At 41.1% G+C, this 17,061-nt stretch overlaps 1 protein-coding gene, 1 long non-coding RNA gene and 1 pseudogene across 4 annotated transcripts in view; 2 read left to right on the top strand and 1 right to left on the bottom strand.

Moving 5' to 3' along the window:
- The window catches only part of LOC132342118 (uncharacterized), a 212,478-nt gene that overhangs the window by 39,483 nt on the left and 155,934 nt on the right, over positions 1–17,061 (top strand). The window lies entirely within an intron of this gene.
- Positions 1–17,061, bottom strand: part of CASR (calcium sensing receptor) — an 89,395-nt gene that overhangs the window by 26,718 nt on the left and 45,616 nt on the right. For all 3 annotated transcript variants that reach the window (XM_010801164.4, NM_174002.3, XM_005201385.5), the window contains exons 2-3: positions 5,669–6,092; positions 2,925–3,231 (exon numbers count right to left, since the gene is read on the bottom strand). In XM_010801164.4, coding sequence (XP_010799466.2) covers positions 2,925–3,231; positions 5,669–5,856 — 495 coding nt within the window. In that variant the 5' untranslated portion in view covers positions 5,857–6,092. The remainder of the gene's footprint in view (positions 1–2,924; positions 3,232–5,668; positions 6,093–17,061) is intronic.
- Positions 11,985–15,238, top strand: LOC132346279 (interferon-induced, double-stranded RNA-activated protein kinase-like; annotated as a pseudogene).

The raw sequence follows: 17,061 nt of genomic DNA, 5'->3' as shown, positions 1-17,061 counted from the left end.
TTTAGTTTTGGCATGTGGGATCTAGTTCCTCGATCAGGGATCAAACCCGAGCCCCCTGCATTGGGAGCTTAGACTCTTAGCCACTGGACCACCAGGGAGGTCCCTTGACAGGCTTTTGATGCGGGTCTCCAAAACTTGGAGAGGCTGAAAAACACCCTGGAGAAGCTGTCTTGATGTATTTCCACTTTCTAGGACATAGCCAGTTCTATATTTGAGCATGGGAGTGGGTCACCAACAACTGAAAGCCAAGAGCTTTGGTGGTAAAAGATCTTTGCCTAAAGGGGTATCCAAATACCATGTAAAGCATTCATTAGTGCAGAGCTTCCAATTTCTTTTCACCTTATGGCAAGGTGGGGTGAATGGAGGAGAGTGACCAGCTCTGACCACCCTAGACCCCACCCACCATCCCAGACCCAGAGAGGATTAGTGTCTTAGCTCATCTGCAGCACCCTTGGGTATTCTGGCTCATCAGTGAGGAAGTTCCAAGTTACTGGACCATTTCTTCTGAAGGACAAAGCATTTTTTACACTAAATGGAACTTCTCAGAAATGAGGGAATGGTAAGAGCTTTGATTTTGGGAATTATAATGTGAAAGTGACACTTTTTTCTTTCACTGAAACAACCTCCTTCCTGTTCTACTATGAGATCTCATCAGGCAGGTAGTTAGATTAATTGTTGAGATGCTATTGTTTTTAGAGAGCTCCATTTGCAGATTCAAGTGACAGAAAAGTCTATTCAGGCCTTTTGTAAATTCATTCATTATTGTTCACTTCTTGATCTTCTTTTGAAAAATGGGCCAAAAGGGTTTCAAAGATTTAAAAATGACAAACAAACATATCCTTCATGGATATGTTTCTTTTAAAGAATGCATTTACAATATTTGTCTACTTTTAGAAAGGCAAACTATAAAAGTGGGGATAAATACCACTTCATTACCCACTCCTCCCCCCAAAAAGCCCCTTAAAAACACACAAAACTTTTTTGTTGTAAGAGGGAAGAGTCTCATGAATGATTCAGAAAACTTCTAACCACAACTTTTTTCCAGCCAGCCCACTTGTTCCAGCCACTTGGTGGCGTGAGTGGCATTAGAAATACAACTGGGGCCTCTGTAATGGCACCCCACTCCAGTACTCTTGCCTGGAAAATCCCGTGGACGGAGGAGCCTGGTGGGCTGCAGTCCATGGGGTTGCTAAGAGTCGGGCATGACTGAGCGACTTCGTTTTCACTTTTCACTTTCATGCATTGGGGAAGGAAATGGCAACCCACTCCAGTGTTCTTGCCTGGAGAATCCCAGGGACGGGGGAGCCTAGTGGGCTGCTGTCTACAGGGTTGCACAGAGTCAGACGTGACTGAAGCGACTTAGCAGCAGCAGCAGTCCTCACCTTGCAGGGCAGTGGTTCCCAGTTCTGCTGTGTGTTAAACTCCTCTAGAGAGCTTTCAGAACTTCTGATGCCCAGGCCGCATCTCACGTTAATTAAACAAGGATCTCTGGTGGGTGAGTCCTAGTCATCAGTATGTTTAAACCTCTTGAAGTGATTCCAACATGCAGCCATGACAGAGAACTGGGGCCACAGATATACTTACATTGGTTTGACTGATAATCATTATGGTTTCCTCAACACTTTTAAAATTCAAGTTCAACTTAACTTGATCTTTCATCCAAACCACAGTGAATTAAAACCCTCCCCTTCATGTTCTTTATTTACTTGATGGCAATTACATCTTACATCTGTTGACCATGACAACTTGCTTTAACTGTGTTTTAAAGTATTACGGCACAATATGCCAAATATAAAGATGCATATTTGCATCTTGCCCAACACATTTACTGTTGCGGGCTTTGTTAGATCATTTTGGCACAAAGATTACAGAGCCAGGGTTTCCCCATGGGAAACACCTTTAATTCCCTGAAGTAAGGATTTTGGAAATGATGACAAGACTTTGTCAGTTGCCATGTATATAAAAAGGGATAATGGCTATCACCAAGGAAATGGAAACCTTCCAGCCTAGAAATGTCAATTAGCAAAGGTACTCTTGCAAATTTTAAATACTAGATGTTGAAGAAAATAATTTAAAGTGTGATTTATAATTACATTTAAAAATTGATATCAGAGATGCAACCCAGTTGGGCTGATTCTCCCATCCACGGACATTTAGGTTGTTTCCAATTTTTCACTATTATAAAATGATGTCACAGACCTATAAATATTAACACGAAAAAAGGTTTGCTCTATAGACTTAATGGGAAAAAAATCAGGTCACAAAATGGCATTTAGAGTTTGCTGTCTTTTTTTGGTGAAAAAAAACATGCAACTTCGAACAAATATTTATTAAAGCAGTGAATTGTTAGTATCTGAAAGTGTAGACATCTATTTCCCTATCTAGGCTGAGCTCTTGCACAGTAGACACTGCTTATTCATATACATTGTACAAGTACTTGTTGAATGAAACAGGATATTTTCCAGTTCTAGAATGTGCAAGATAATGATTAAGTTCCAGCGAGAAAATATGCTCTACTTTCCTCTGAGCTAAACTTTCAGCCAGAGGAGAGAGAGACAGAGACTTTTCAGGGAATAGGATTTACGGTGGATATTTTTGGTTTGAAAGGTGGGATTTACAGCATTTGGTCTTACTCCTTTTAGGAAGGGCAGAAGAATGGCCATAAACACTAAAGTTAAAAAAAAAAGTTTTATGTTTGAAATAATTTTGGAAGAACTGTGAAGGTCTAGTAGATGTTGATGACTCTGGGGTCTCAGAAATCCCCAATGGTCATGATACAGATAATTAAAAGATCTTTGGTGCCAAAGTAATGCCAGAGAAAGGAAAATATAACAGCAAACTGTATCAACACTGGGTGTGGCATCCTCCGAGCCTGCTGTTCCTGATCCCTGCCCTCATCGCCCCATCTAAGGCAGCATGGGTACCTGGGGGATGTAGAAGAGCCCCAGCAGGTTGGCCACTGCTGTGGAGATGCCCGAGCCAGTAGCTCCCACCACTGCGATGGTAGAGGGGATGTGCTCTGAGCAGTTGCAGAACTCATCAAGGTTCAAAGAGTCAATTTTGTTCTGGGCCACAAAACTCAGGGTGGCCTCCAAGGCTTTAGAGACGGTGTTACAAGTGTCGAATATCCTGTATCCCAGGGTCATGTTGGGAAGAAGGGCTGGACTGCTGTTTATTTCCTCTATGGCAAATATCATAGCTTGTAACCAGCGAAATCCTCGGAAATTATACCTGGAAGAAAGAAGAAATGGAAGAAAGCAAGAGGCTTTCTGGTCAACTTTTTTAGAGTACAGACCGGGCAAAGCTGGGTTTGAACCTGCTCTGTAACTCTAGTTTCATGACATTGCCTTTTCTGAGACTCAAAGTCCTCTCTGTAAAACAGGGATAACACCTACCTCAGAGGGAGGCTGTGAATATGAGATAACTACACAAAATTCTCAGTGTGGTGCCTCACACAAAGTTAGGAATCAATAATAACAAGGACTGTGGTTAGTAATAGAATGAATCATTTTTTCTGTATCATCCAGTAAAGAATTTGAAGTAGCTGATATGAAGTATTTTAATAACAGTAATACAGAGATTTTAAAAAAAAGGATCAGTGAAAATATAAATAGATTAGGATTTTAACACATAGGAACCTAAAACTAGTTTCAGGTTTGCAGTCACAAATTTAAACTATGACATTTCTGGAGGTTGAAGGGGAAAGAGAAATGAGTGATCTCATCTTCATAAACAAACAAGCAAACACATATTATGCGTAGGAAGCTGTTCACAAACAGTGGTTACTTCTGGGTGGTAGAATGATGAGTTTTAACATCGTGTGCTTTTTCTGGTCTCTTTTATACTTTGTATTTTTAAAAATGAGCATGCATTACTTTTCAAAGAACATTATTTTAAATAAAAATCAGGCAAATGAACAAAGAGAAATAGGGTCCATGACATAGGTTTTGCCCTCCCAGGACACAGCACATAGTGAGAACTTGGTAAGTGTTCTCGATCTGTATCAGTGCCCAGAGAAGAAAACCTAACGATTTCGCAGGTTCTCTCTTTGTATTGTGGGTTTCATGACTTGAACTCAGTGGCAGGGGGAAAGAAATATAAGCTGTTATACTTCACTGTATCAGTTAGCTTCCCAAAGTTCCTGGTCTAACTTTTAACGTGACATTTTCTCTTAGTAATATTTCTTCATATTTCCTTCATTTGTTTATTTTTAAACCTGAAAAGTTATGAAGACATATTATACAATTTTTCATTACACAAAACATCTATACTGCTAAACTGATTTTCCTATCTTTGTGTGTGTGTGTGTGTGTGTGCACGTGTGTGCTCTGTTGCTCAGTTATGTGTGATTCTTTGCAACCCCATGGACGATAGCCTGCCAGGCTCCTCTGTCCACGGAATTTTCCAGGCAAGAATACTGGAGTGGGTTGCCATTTCCTCCTCCAATCTTTCTTTAATACAATTAATATATACATATTACTTCAGGGCAAGCTCTTATGTGATCTCAGCTATGTATGTGGTACCTGCACAACTCTGTCCTCTAGGGTACAACAAAGAGGATATGTGTCCTCATGGATTGTGTGACTGTTATAAGCAGCAGCATCAAAACTCTGCACTTAGCTTTTCTGCACTCATAAAAAAATGTGAGAATGTTATCTAATTTGTGAACCCTCATTAGAACATGAGCAGAAAACCAGTTTTGCTGGAACAATTGTAGCTTTCATTTTCATTTTCTAGCTATCAGAAAGACAAAGGAGAAGTGCTGGATCCCATCTGGAAGTTATAAGTTTCAAGAGAAAGTGCTCTTCTCTCTCAGAAGATGGGTCAAGGCTTGAGGTGCAGTAACGGTCTCTGATGTTCAGATTAAGGGTGGTGATATACAGCCTACTGTCCTCTGCAGAAGTCAGACACTATTTGAAGGAATTGTGCCCAGTGTTAGATGCCATAAGAGGAGTCATGATAAATTAGGGAACATTAGACAGAGGGCATCCAGAGTGGTGAGGGTCTGAAAATCATGCCCTGAAATAATTATTTAGAAAACCGAGACTACTAGGTCTGGAAAAAAAATGATTCAAGAGGGCATGTTAGCTGTCTTCTAATGGCTGAAGAGAGAGTCCATGAGGGAGTTAGATGGATTCTGTGTTAGCAGGGCGATTTCAGCTTTCTATAAGACTTTCTAATAGGAGTGGTTCCAAATGTTATGGGCTGCATTTTGAAGATGCCTGGGTCATGCCAGTCACTGAAGCTTCTTTCAACTTTAAAATCCTTAAAAAAATCAGAGTGAGGCAGCCAACCCTCAATTATGACCATTGGGAGCACTTAAGGTCAATGGGAGGTTTTACTACTCAGGTTTGCAAAAACCTACAATAAATTTCTTTCTAGGTACTTAATCTTCCATTAAGCAACACTGCTTCCAGATGAACAATCATGACTCAGTTACCCAGTGACCGAGCACAGGCTCCAACAGCCAATGGGTTTTTCTATTTAATATCTTTGACATTTGATTTTTAGAAAAATTTCTTTTAAAAAAATGAGGGGAGGGGATAATAAGCAACAGCATGATGACTAATCACCATTTTTGAAAAGAGAACCAACTTTGAAAAAATTATTTTGGGTTTGGTACAGCTTTTTTCTAACCACCCAGAGAAGAAGCAACTTCTGACTTTACCTGATACACTCCACGGACTCCGGCCTCGACTTTAGATCCTGATCTTTCACTGCAACCCCAAAATGAATAGGAAAGAGCCCCCCGAGGATAATGTCCCCTTTCTTTTGGGCTCGCTGGTCAGGCCCATAGGCGGAAGTGCACCAGGTAGAAAAAGCCAAGAGGATCCAACAGCAGCTATAAAGTGCCATAGTTCTGCTTTCTCTCCAGGAAGAGGGACTCAAGCGCTGGTGGTCTGGGGGCCCCTGAGGACTTTCCCCCTTGGTGCGACTCACTCCCTGCAGTGGGGGCACATGTCTACAGAATTAATAGAATGGAACCGTGGGGTTTGACTTTCCATTTCTGCCTTCTCCATTGCAGACTAGTGAAGTGGGTGGCTCTTGAGTCTTCAGAAGTCACATCATGCAGAGACCGTGTGTAGTACTTTCTAAAAAAAAGAGAGGCAAAATGAATTCAACTAAGCCTCAATCCCATGTTAGGATGACTGCAACAGAAGTGGCTCAGTATTTCCATTTAGAGAGGCAGGTGGGGAGGGCATCGCTTAGAGGCTCATGTTTATAGCAATTCATGTAAGATACAGAAAACTTCACTTGCCATATTCAGAGCAGAACTGTGTTTAAAGAGGCCACTGATAAACTAAAGCTTCACTGATGTTGCCACTGAATTTTAATCCATTCATTCTTCCCTATGAATAATGCTTAGAACTGGCTTAGTGGTAGCTGTTCCTTGTATTATAATATTATTAATGCTCTTTTATTCAGCATACATGTTTTTATGGAAAATATAGAGTGGGTCATATTTAAGTTTAGATCTGACTATAAGTCAAACAAAAATGTCAGAGAAGGCCACTTATTTTTATTTATTATGGTAGCCTCCCATTTTGGGGCCTCTTCATCCCAGATCTATGGTTTCGGTTTGTAAAATGATACTCCATAAACCTTTGAAGAGCAGTTCTTGTAAAGGATGCAGATAAATCAAGGGTCTGATTATGTTCTACCAGACTCTACAGCTGGATCTAGGGAATGGTCCTTCTGCCTTAGCACCATTATCCTAGTAGGAGCTCTCTGCTTCTCACTTTACACTCTGTCTCACCCTTTCTGTGGGTCAACTTCCAATCACCAATTACGTGTTGATTACACAGCCTCTCCTGAGGCTCAGGCCAGGCTCAGGCCCAAGCACTGTAACTGTGAGCTGGGCATCTCCACCCCAATGTCCCACAGGTGCTTCCAACTTGACAGATTCTAAACTCACCTTCCTCTCAACCTTGTTCCTTCTCCTCTGTTTTCTGGCTCAACAAATGACATGCTATCCACAAAGACACAAAATAAGGACTCCTCACTACCTCCTCTCTCTTCTCATGACTGTCTTTCACATTCAAATAGTTACCATGTTCTATAGACTCTACTTCCTAAATGTCATTGGAATGCACCTGCTGTTTCCCATTCCCAAGGCCATCTTAAGTCCACCAGCATTTCTTATCCGGATTTGTGCAATTATTTCCTAACTGGTCTTCCTGTCTCTGGTTTTGTCCCTTTGCAATCCACCTTTGCCAGTCTTTGGATGCCATGGAACAAGTGGTTTGGAGCACAGGCTCTGGAGTTAAACCTGGCTTTGAATCATAGTTCCAACCATTTGACTTTGGAAAAGTTACTTAACCTCTGAACTCAATAAAATAATGCATGGAGAGCCATTAGCACAGTGTAACTAGTAAACTCACAGGAAACACCAGCTGTAATGAATACCTTTCCAGTCTCACTCTTGCTAGTCTTCCCTTTGAACTCCACACTGCAGCCTCACTGAACTTCCATCATATCCTCAAGTACAGGCCTTTTTAAAAATCCTTAGACCTCACATATGCCATTCCCCTACCATGATCCCTCTGGCCTAAACTTTGCCTGGAAAACATCTTCTTGTCTTTCAGCTTTCAGACATCCATAACTGAACTCCTGTGGGCCAGACACAGCCTTGTACCAAGATGTGTGTCCAGCTTGGGAGTGGAGCACAGGTTGGATTTCTAGCCACACTAACCCCTCAGTTGTGCAGTGAGCAACTCAGAGGACTCTTCAGGGTCTCTCAGATTAGGTAGGTCCACCTGTTACAGTTTTTTATATCTTGTATCTTGGAGTTCCAGTCTTGGAAGACTGATCATACTTTATTATAATTAGATGCATAAATGTCTGATTTCAGACTCCAAGCTCTTAACCATGGTCATATACAGCCCCAGCCCCTTAGGAGCCCACCTCCTTCTCCAGTAGTCACTCTAGCAGAGGGTGCTGAGCCCCCATTGGAAGGAGCACCCCAGCAGATACTCAACATTCACAGAATTGTCTCCAATAACGTCTGAACATCCATGACCACCCTAGTTCTATGTCTCCAGTCCTGCTCTCAGACTTTTGGCTTCATTTCTTGTCCTTGGTCATTTATTCATTCATACATTTAATAAGTACATGTGCTAAGGACTGGAAATATAAAGGTGCCGCACACAAGGATGTTCTCTACCCTCAGGAGCTCCTCAACCAGTGGGCAGAATCTACTTCAACATTCAGAGCTAAACTACATGCGCACACACACACACAATAGTAACTTTGTTTCCAGTGATTACATTCAACTTTGCTCACCAGCACTTAGCACAACGTCTGAAATAGGAATTGCTGAATAAATGTTTGTTGATTGAATGCATATACAGGAAAGTACTTTGGAAAAAGATAGAAACTAGCATCATGTCAGGTCCTTTAAACATCCAAAGTATTTTGAACCTCACAATGGTGAAGAGGGCAATACCAATTCCACTTTCTAGATGGGGAAATGGATTACTCATGTGAGAAATTCTGGTGCTTGAATTAAGAATGACTCAAGAACTCAGAATTTTAAGAAATCCTGTGTGGTGTACTTTATGAGGAAAGGGGACATTATAACTTGCTAGGGGAAGTCTCTGAGACCTGTTAGATTTTTCCTGTGAAAGATTAACTACCTGGAGAAGTTTATTAACTTCATTAGTACATTCAACAGAAAATTTATGGCAAGTAATAGATAAAGTAGAGATTTTGGGTCAATTTACAGCAGTTAATTCCACGAGTCTAATGTGGTTTCCAAACTACCCTTTTTAGTCTAATTACCGGGGTCTAATTGTTTCAAAGCTGAGAATCATTTTATACCCTTCTTCCCCCTTACCTCCCACATCCAAATATATTGTTCCATTGACTCTACCATCTCTTTCCACTCCGTTTTTCCTTCTTGATTCTTGTTGCCACTGCTTTAGCTAGACTACCATTGCCCCACCACCCCCAACTTCTTTGTTGCAAAAGTTTTCTTTTATTTCCACCTCATTCCTCCTAACCCCTACATATTGACAATCACAGAAGTATCAAGTGTGATCCTAGCACAGAGGATTAACTATTGGGTTCATCATTGTGACTTTAGCTTGTAATAATTCGAATGCAAAAGTTCTGAATAATCACTAACATTTCAGTTGTAGGATCTATGGTAGGGACTTTGAATTGTATCCCTCATATTATACTCCTTTTATGGCACAGTAAAATAGTTTTTACCTGGATAAGGTTGTTCAGAATAAAGACTACTTTCTCCATAATTATGTGTGGTCATATAACTACATTATAATTATGTGTGGCCATATGACTACGCTTTAGCCAGTGGGACGTAAGCTGAAGTACCCTATGGCAGCTAACTATGCTTAAGAAAACTACGAAACTATGCTTAAGAAAGAGTTGGTGTTTGTTCTTTGTTATTTCATCTCCCCCTATGCTTAAGAAAGAGTTGGAAACTATGCTTAAGAAAGAGTTGGTGTTTGTTCTTTGTTATTTCATTTCGCCCTTCCTCTGTTCTGCTGCATGGAGGTGGATGTGACAGCTGGAGCCTATCTTGAACCATGAACCATATCCCAGGGAATGATGGTGCCATGACCTGAGGATTTCATGAAGCAGAATCTCAGGCTGTTCCTGAATTTTTACATGACAGAGAAAGAAAGCTTCTAGCTGGTTAAGCTATGTTATGTGTATATATATATATATATATATATATATATATATATATTATATATATGTATATATGTTATGTATGTATATATGTATGTATGTATGTATATATATATATAGGCAGCTATGTTAACAGTTGGTTTCTCTTGGTGGTTCAGTAGTAAAAGAATCTGCCTGCCAATGCAGGAGATGCAGGAGAGCCCAGTTTGATCCCTGGGTTGGGAAGATCCCCTGGAGGAGGAAATGTCAACCCACTCCAGTATTCTGGCCTGGAAAATCCCATGGACGAGGAACCTGGTGGGCTACAGCCCACAGAGTTGCAAAGAGTTGGACACAACTGAGTGATTAAGCAGCACATGCACGATATTAACAGTGTCTTATCCAAGAGTCACAAATAAACTCATTTGTTCTCCTCACTATAAGTTCACTTCACCTAAATCGTATATAATCATGTTTACCTCCTGAAAAAAGTATCTCAAACACAAGCTGAAGCTAGTATTTCTTCTTTATCTCAATGGCAGACAGAAGAAGAAGAAATGACTCAGACTAGCTGGTTTTAATTTAGAAGGTCCTTGAATTCGTGAGTGTTTCAGTACTTCCAGGTGATTGATTATCATTGAGCTCCTCATCCAAGAGACTTGGGATGGGAGGTCAGAGCAGACTGGTCTATGGTTCCACAAGTTCATGAGCTTCTAAATTCATGCAATTACTTATTCAGTCAAAAAACATTGATTGAGCTCCTCTATTTGCTAACCAGTCCATCCTAAAGGAGATCAGTCCTGGGTGTTCACTGGAGGGACTGATGCTAAAGCTGAAACTCCAGTACTTTGGCCACCTCATGGGAAGAGTTGACTCAATGGAAAGGACCCTGATGCTGGGAGGGATTCGGGGCAGGAGGAGAAGGGGATGACAGAGGATGAGATGGCTGGATGGCATCACCGACTCGATGGACATGAGTCTCAGTGAACTCTGGGAGTTGGTGATGGACAGGGAGGCCTGGCGTGCTGTGATTCATGGGGTCGCAAAGAGTCGGACACGACTGAGCGACTGAACTGAACTGAGGGAGTGCAAGGTATTAAGGAAAGAAAGTTGAGATTGTTGTCGTCAAGGCGCTCAAGGTTTAAAAGGAGACAGGATGGTGTATTATAATTACAGTGATACAAATGCTAAGAAGAAGAATGAATTAAGCATTGAGAAATTACACAGGGAGGCGTGACATTCTTTCTGGTGACTGCCTTGAGACAAAATTAATTCACAGTGGGGGCTGGAAGCTTCAAGGGGGTGGGGCCTGTCTCTTTTCCCCATTGTAAACTGGCACCAAGCACAGTGCCTAGAACTTAGTAGATGCTCCACAGATATTTGCTGAATGAATAAATGAAGCATAACCAGTTAAAACTAGGGACTGGTTGGGCAATTCTAGGATGGAACAGGGAAGGGGTTAACCCACAAGACTGAAAGTTCCCAAGGGAAGGGGCTTCAGGATCACAGTTGCATCCCCAGCATGGAACCAGGAACCTGGTACTGAATGGGTGCCCCCAAAATACCTGTTGAACTTGGCATTTGTCCAAAAAGTTGGATGGCTCATCCAAATTCCAGAGTCAAGGACAAATTAACACAGGACAGTGAGGCGAGGTTAGGGGGTCAACCCAGAAACACTTCAATTTTCATAAAAGAAATCTTGGCTCTTTTAAATGGCTTTAACATTTTGAGAAATTCTGTACTCTAGAGGAGAATGGTTTTGTCCACATTTCAATGAGAGAAAACAGAGGCACAGACCTTCTGAACATAAAATCACTTAGTAAATGAGAAGCACAACAAGCTCAGAAACTACAATTTCTCAACTCCCAGCCTGCAGAAATAAGAATTCTAGGTTGCCTAGAAAAAAGGTGATTATGGAACCCAAATAGATTTCCAATAGAGATCACTTATCATTTTTCTTCCTAGGGCAAGTACACGGATTTGTCTCTGGTTTATTGTACTGTAATCTTTGCCCTCTTTCGTCATTCTGATTTTGAAGAATACTAACAGTAAGCTGTGAAGCCACCACTGCAGAAAGATGAAACGTGTATGTTTTAATGGGGGTGAACAGGAAGGAAAAACCTGAGAAAGTTCAACTGATAATCACAAAACCCCATGGAGCTGGTTCTGGTTACAGACTTTTTACCTCTTGCTGAGGACACATCCACAATGTGGGTTATTATAAGCACCTGATACACATTTGCCAAAGAATTAGAGACCTCTTATCTGTGATCACCGATGTGACTGATCTCAGTTCTGTGTCAGACTTCACTCTTTCTATATGAGAGCAGGGGACACCTTGTTTTACCATGAGGGCCCTCTTTCAGCACCGCGGGAGCACAGACTGCTGGGTCACACTCGGCTGCCTTTCTCCAGCCCTGCTCGCCACTGCCCACCAGCTGCACAGGTTCTTACCCTCCATCTCCCTGACGACAGGTGTGACTTTTGAAGAGTCCATGCCTCATTTAGCTCTGGTAATGGCTTAATTGAGTCGGAAAATGCAAGGACAGGAGCGTGATAAAAAACCAGCTGAGTTGGGTTCCTGTTAGTCATTGGAAAAAACTACCAGGGAAGGGACAAGAAAGGAAGGATGGACTGGAGTGGGGAGGAGCAGCATGGGGTGCCGAGCAAAGTGGGGCAGAGAGCTCAGACAAAGCAAATAAAGAAGATTAATAGGAGAGGAAATGGACATTCATTAATGTTGTACTATGAGCTCCTTGATGCAGGGTCTGGGACCTGGAGGGGTTCCGTGAATGACTGAATGACTATGTGTGTGGAGGGCCCAGGGCATGATACACTGTCTTAGAAGTTTACAAAACTATTGCAAAAAGAGACAGAAGAAGAAAAAATAGAATGAGAGTTGAGGGGGGTGAAAATTCCAAGTTAAAAAATGACAAGAAATGCTCATTTCTCTGGTTGAGAATCTCGTGAGTTGAAAATAAGTGGACACTGGCTTTGGGCTTTGATTTTGCCTGTTCTGTTCCATGGCAGAACTGAATGAGTTCCTGGGGGTGTGAGACACAAGTTACGAAATTCCTTGTTCTGAAATGTTTCCTTTAAGAAAGCTCTGCTGATAGATGTGTGGACACCCTCAGACTTAGTGAAATGTTTCAGGTGAAAAGTAAAGACATGCAAGTCATGTTTCTATAGAGAAAATGCCAGAGCCTCAAGTCCTATGTGAAAGAACTATTTCTGTTGAGTAATGTCTCAGTATTGCCTTTCAAAATCTCAGGGAACCCTGACAACCCAGGGTGGCATTTTTCAGCTTTGTTCCCCAAGATGATCTGCCACCACAAAGTATTCTTCGGGTAAAATAAGGTTGTGTATTTTATGCCACAAGGGCACATTCACCTCCCCAAAGCTCTGATAAGTCTTGCAGTAAAGAAAGCTGCTTCACTTTAACCCACTCATTTCCAGATTTATTTCAGCCTGGGACACTTTTCTCCCTTCAGGACACTTGTTACAATGCTGTGAAGTACAGGCTGGAGAAGTGCTGATGTAGGTGAAAGCATAAAACCCTTCACCTGAGCCTTTCCCATTCTCTCTGGATGCATTTTTGAATGAGGAGGTATGTCTGCCTCTCCCTGGACCTAGCATTTTTTGTAACCCCAGCTATGAAATTCCAAAAGATAATACCGGGGAAAGGAAGGATTGAGGTGGAGAGGTGAGCACTGACACATATTAGAGTCATTTTCTGGTTTTGAGCATATATGCCTTCTCTCTCCTCCTAAGGGAATATTTCTGCTGAACTCAATAAACTTGCACACCCAGCCCTTCTCTCTCCTACTTGCAGCTCTTCTGGCCTCAAAACTGTGTCCCCCTACAAGACCATGGGAACATGCAGTGGTGTGCTGGCAAACCAGCTCTTTGAAGGCCAAGTGAAAAACAAAAACAAACCCCCAAATGCCCTGATTTGTAGTGTTTACTGAACATTCCCACCATGGCTGAATTCAAGCTACCAATGGCTTAACAAACAACTTGCATAAATCCTGGATATTTAACCACGGGCTCTTGTGAAGCACTAGAATCTACTGAAGCATACCACTCGGACACATCTCTAAGTAAACGGAATCCTGGTCTTTGGCAAAACTGCCCAAATTACTTTATAGACATTATGAATCTTTTATCTGCTGTTTCCCTCTCTGCTCCAACTGCGAGCTGCAAGGAAGCTGCAAGCCAAATTTGTGGCCTCATTCTAGCTAAGATAGACGCTGCTGCTAAGCTGTTAAGTCACTTTAGTTGTGTCCGACTCTGTGCGACCCCAGAGACGGCAGCCCACCAGGCTCCCCCATCCCTGGGATTCTCCAGGCAAGAACACTGGAGTGGGTTGCCATGAAAGTGAAAAGTGAAAGTGAAGTCACTCAGTCATGTCTGACTCCTAGTGACCCCATGGACTGCAGCCTACCAGGCTCCTCAGTCCATGGGATTTTCCAGGCAAGGGTACTGGAGTGGGGTTGCCATAAGTTTGCTAGATGATACCAAATTGCTTTCAGAAGTGATTATACTTATCTTTTTTACTTATCTTTTCATGGTCACCATATTATCCAACTAGATTGTTAGCTATTTAAGACAGAGATAGATCTGATACTATTTTTGCCTAGAAACATTAGGCATTTAATAAATATTCATTAATTAATTGACTCACTGATTGGTATTAAAAAGAAAATTTGAGGGATTCTTTTGGTATTTTCACAATAAGAAGATGATCCATGGGAAAATCAAATGTAAGAATGTTTCGTTCACTACCACAGTTGTTGGGATGGGCTTGATTATGATCCTGAGGAAAGCTTAAATTCTTCAAGATCAAAGACTAGGTGCCTTTTCATCCAAATGGAATATTGTGATAAAGGTACGTTGGAGCAATGGATTGACAAGAGAAGAGGCAAGGAACCAGACAAACATTTGGCTTTGGAGTTCTTTCAACAAATAACAACAGGAGTACATTATATACATTCAGAACAGTTAATTCATAGAGACCTTAAGCCAAGTAACATATTTTTAGTAGCTATGAACCAAATCAAGATTGGAGACTTTGGACTTGTTACATACCTGAAAAATGATGAAATGTGGACAAGTAAAAAGGAAACTTTAAGATACATGAGCCCAGAACAGCTTTCTTCCGTGAAAGACTATGGAAATGAAGTGGACATCTATGCTTTGGGGCTGATTCTTACAGAACTTCTTCATATATGTCCCACTTATTTAGAAACAGCGAAGTTATTTGACGATCTAAGGAGTGGCAACTTAGACGTATCTGATGACCAAGAAAAAGATCTTGGAGAAATTACTCTCAGTGGACCCCAAGAAACGACCTACCACATCTGAGATACTGAAGACTTTGAAGGAGTGGAATAATGTTACAGAAAAAAGGAAACGAAACACATGTTAGATACTTAAAAAAGTATCCTGCTTCTGAGAATTCCATTTTCCTGTCAGTGTCTAAAATCTGCTTGGGAATATTGATGGTATTTATCTTCTATTTTCATTTTTTCTCTTAATTTTTTTTTTGCCACATTTGAAGAAAGGTTTACATTTTTTCTTACTTCAGATAGAAACTAGAAGCGTGCATTTTTGTGTTCTAATATTATTTGTGGTATTGCTTTTTCTTATTTCTTACTGCTCTTGTTTCACTCCAATTTCCTCACCATGTTAAATCTTTCATTTTTATAAACGGTGATGGGAATATAAACACACAAACAAATGCATGAATCTGGTGTTTTGCTGCAGGCAATAAGTGTCCCCAGGTGAAACTCCCTGTGTAAGTAGGAAGAAGGGGCCTGGGAAAGTCATTATTTCCTCACTGAGTGAGTAGATTTAAACAGACTGGGACACCAGGACATTAGTTTAAAATAAACTACAGAATTTTAGAGGTAGACGGGACCTGGGAAGTTTATCTAGTTTATACTGAAGCCTTCTGACTCACTGATGTTTGGATTGTGGTGGCCAGTTTTATCACGCATAGGAACTTGAACTCAGAACTCACTGAAAAAACTCATTGTAAGGTTTAGTAATGAAAAGGAAGTAATTTTCTTTCTTTCTTTCTTTTTTCTGATTTGTCAGTGTACCCTAATATGTCTTAGTATTATTTTAGGTCTTTGAAAGATTAAACTTACTTTCAGTTACAGTCTGAAATCTATTGTGGGAATTCTCATAGTTTTAATTGGACCTCAGGTGCACAAAATTGGATTAATCCATGGTTGGTGACACAGCCTCATCATTGGCCCTTGGTCCTTTTTTATTTCTTTATTATTTTGATTTTTTTTTTCTGTTCTTATATCTTTCCCATTTTTTCATCAGAGTTTTGGTCCTTTCTTCTCAAATTTTAAGAGTTCTTTATATATTACAGATTAGCCCTGTATCTGTGATATATGTTGCAAATGTTTTCTAATTTGGCAGCTCTTTTTTGATTTTACCCTACCATGCAATTTAAAAAAACACTTTCATGTAGCCAAATTTATGAATTATATCTTTTACTGCCATTGGATTTTGAGTCAATGTTAGAAAGCTTTTCCTTACATTGAGTTTATAGAGAAATTCACCATATTTTTTCTAGTTTATTAAATTATTTTCAATCAATTTCTTTTTTACATTTAGTTTCCTAAAGAGTGTGGAGTTTATTTTAGTATACGGTGTAAGGTATGGATCTTTTTTTTTCCCCTGCTGTATCCCTGTCCATCTTTTATTTATTTGTTTATTTTTGGCTGCACTGTGTTGTCATTGCTGCACAGGCTTTCCTCTAGTTGTGTTAAACTGGGGCCACTCTCCAGCTGCAATGCGGGGGCTTCTCATTGCAGCGGCCTCTCCTGTTGTGGAGCACTGGCTGTAGCGTGCACGGGCTCGGTAGTTGTGGCTCCAGGGCTCTAGAGCACAGGCTCTATAATTGTGGTGCATGGGATTAGTTGCTCTGTGGCCTGTAGGATCTTCCTGGACCAGGGATTGAACCAGTGCCTCCTGCACCGGCAGGCAGGTTCTTAACTCTGAGCCATCAGGGAAGCCCTAAAGTTTGAATTTTATCTCTTTTCCAAGTGGCTGCCTCCTTGTGCCAGCAATAGTTATTAGAAAGCCCATCTTCACTTCCATGATTTAAAATACCACATTTATTATCTCCATATTTATTCAGATATACTTCAGGTCTTTCTATTCTATTCTACTGGTCTATAGGTCTATTTTGGCAGTTAGGTTCAGTTCAGTTCAGTTGCTCAGTCGTGTCCGACTCTTTGCGACCCCATGAATTGCAGCACGCCAGGCCTCCCTGCCCATCACCAACTCCTGGAGTTCACTCAGACTCATGTCCATTGAGTCGGTGATGCCATCCAGCCATCTCATGCTCTGTTGTCCCCTTCTCCTCCTGCCCCCAATCCCTCCCAGCATCAGAGTCTTTTCCCA

Source organism: Bos taurus, chromosome 1 (assembly GCF_002263795.3).
Source record: "Bos taurus isolate L1 Dominette 01449 registration number 42190680 breed Hereford chromosome 1, ARS-UCD2.0, whole genome shotgun sequence".
Taxonomy (NCBI): Eukaryota; Metazoa; Chordata; class Mammalia; order Artiodactyla; family Bovidae; genus Bos; species Bos taurus.
This window is presented reverse-complemented; position numbering and strand designations above follow the sequence as displayed.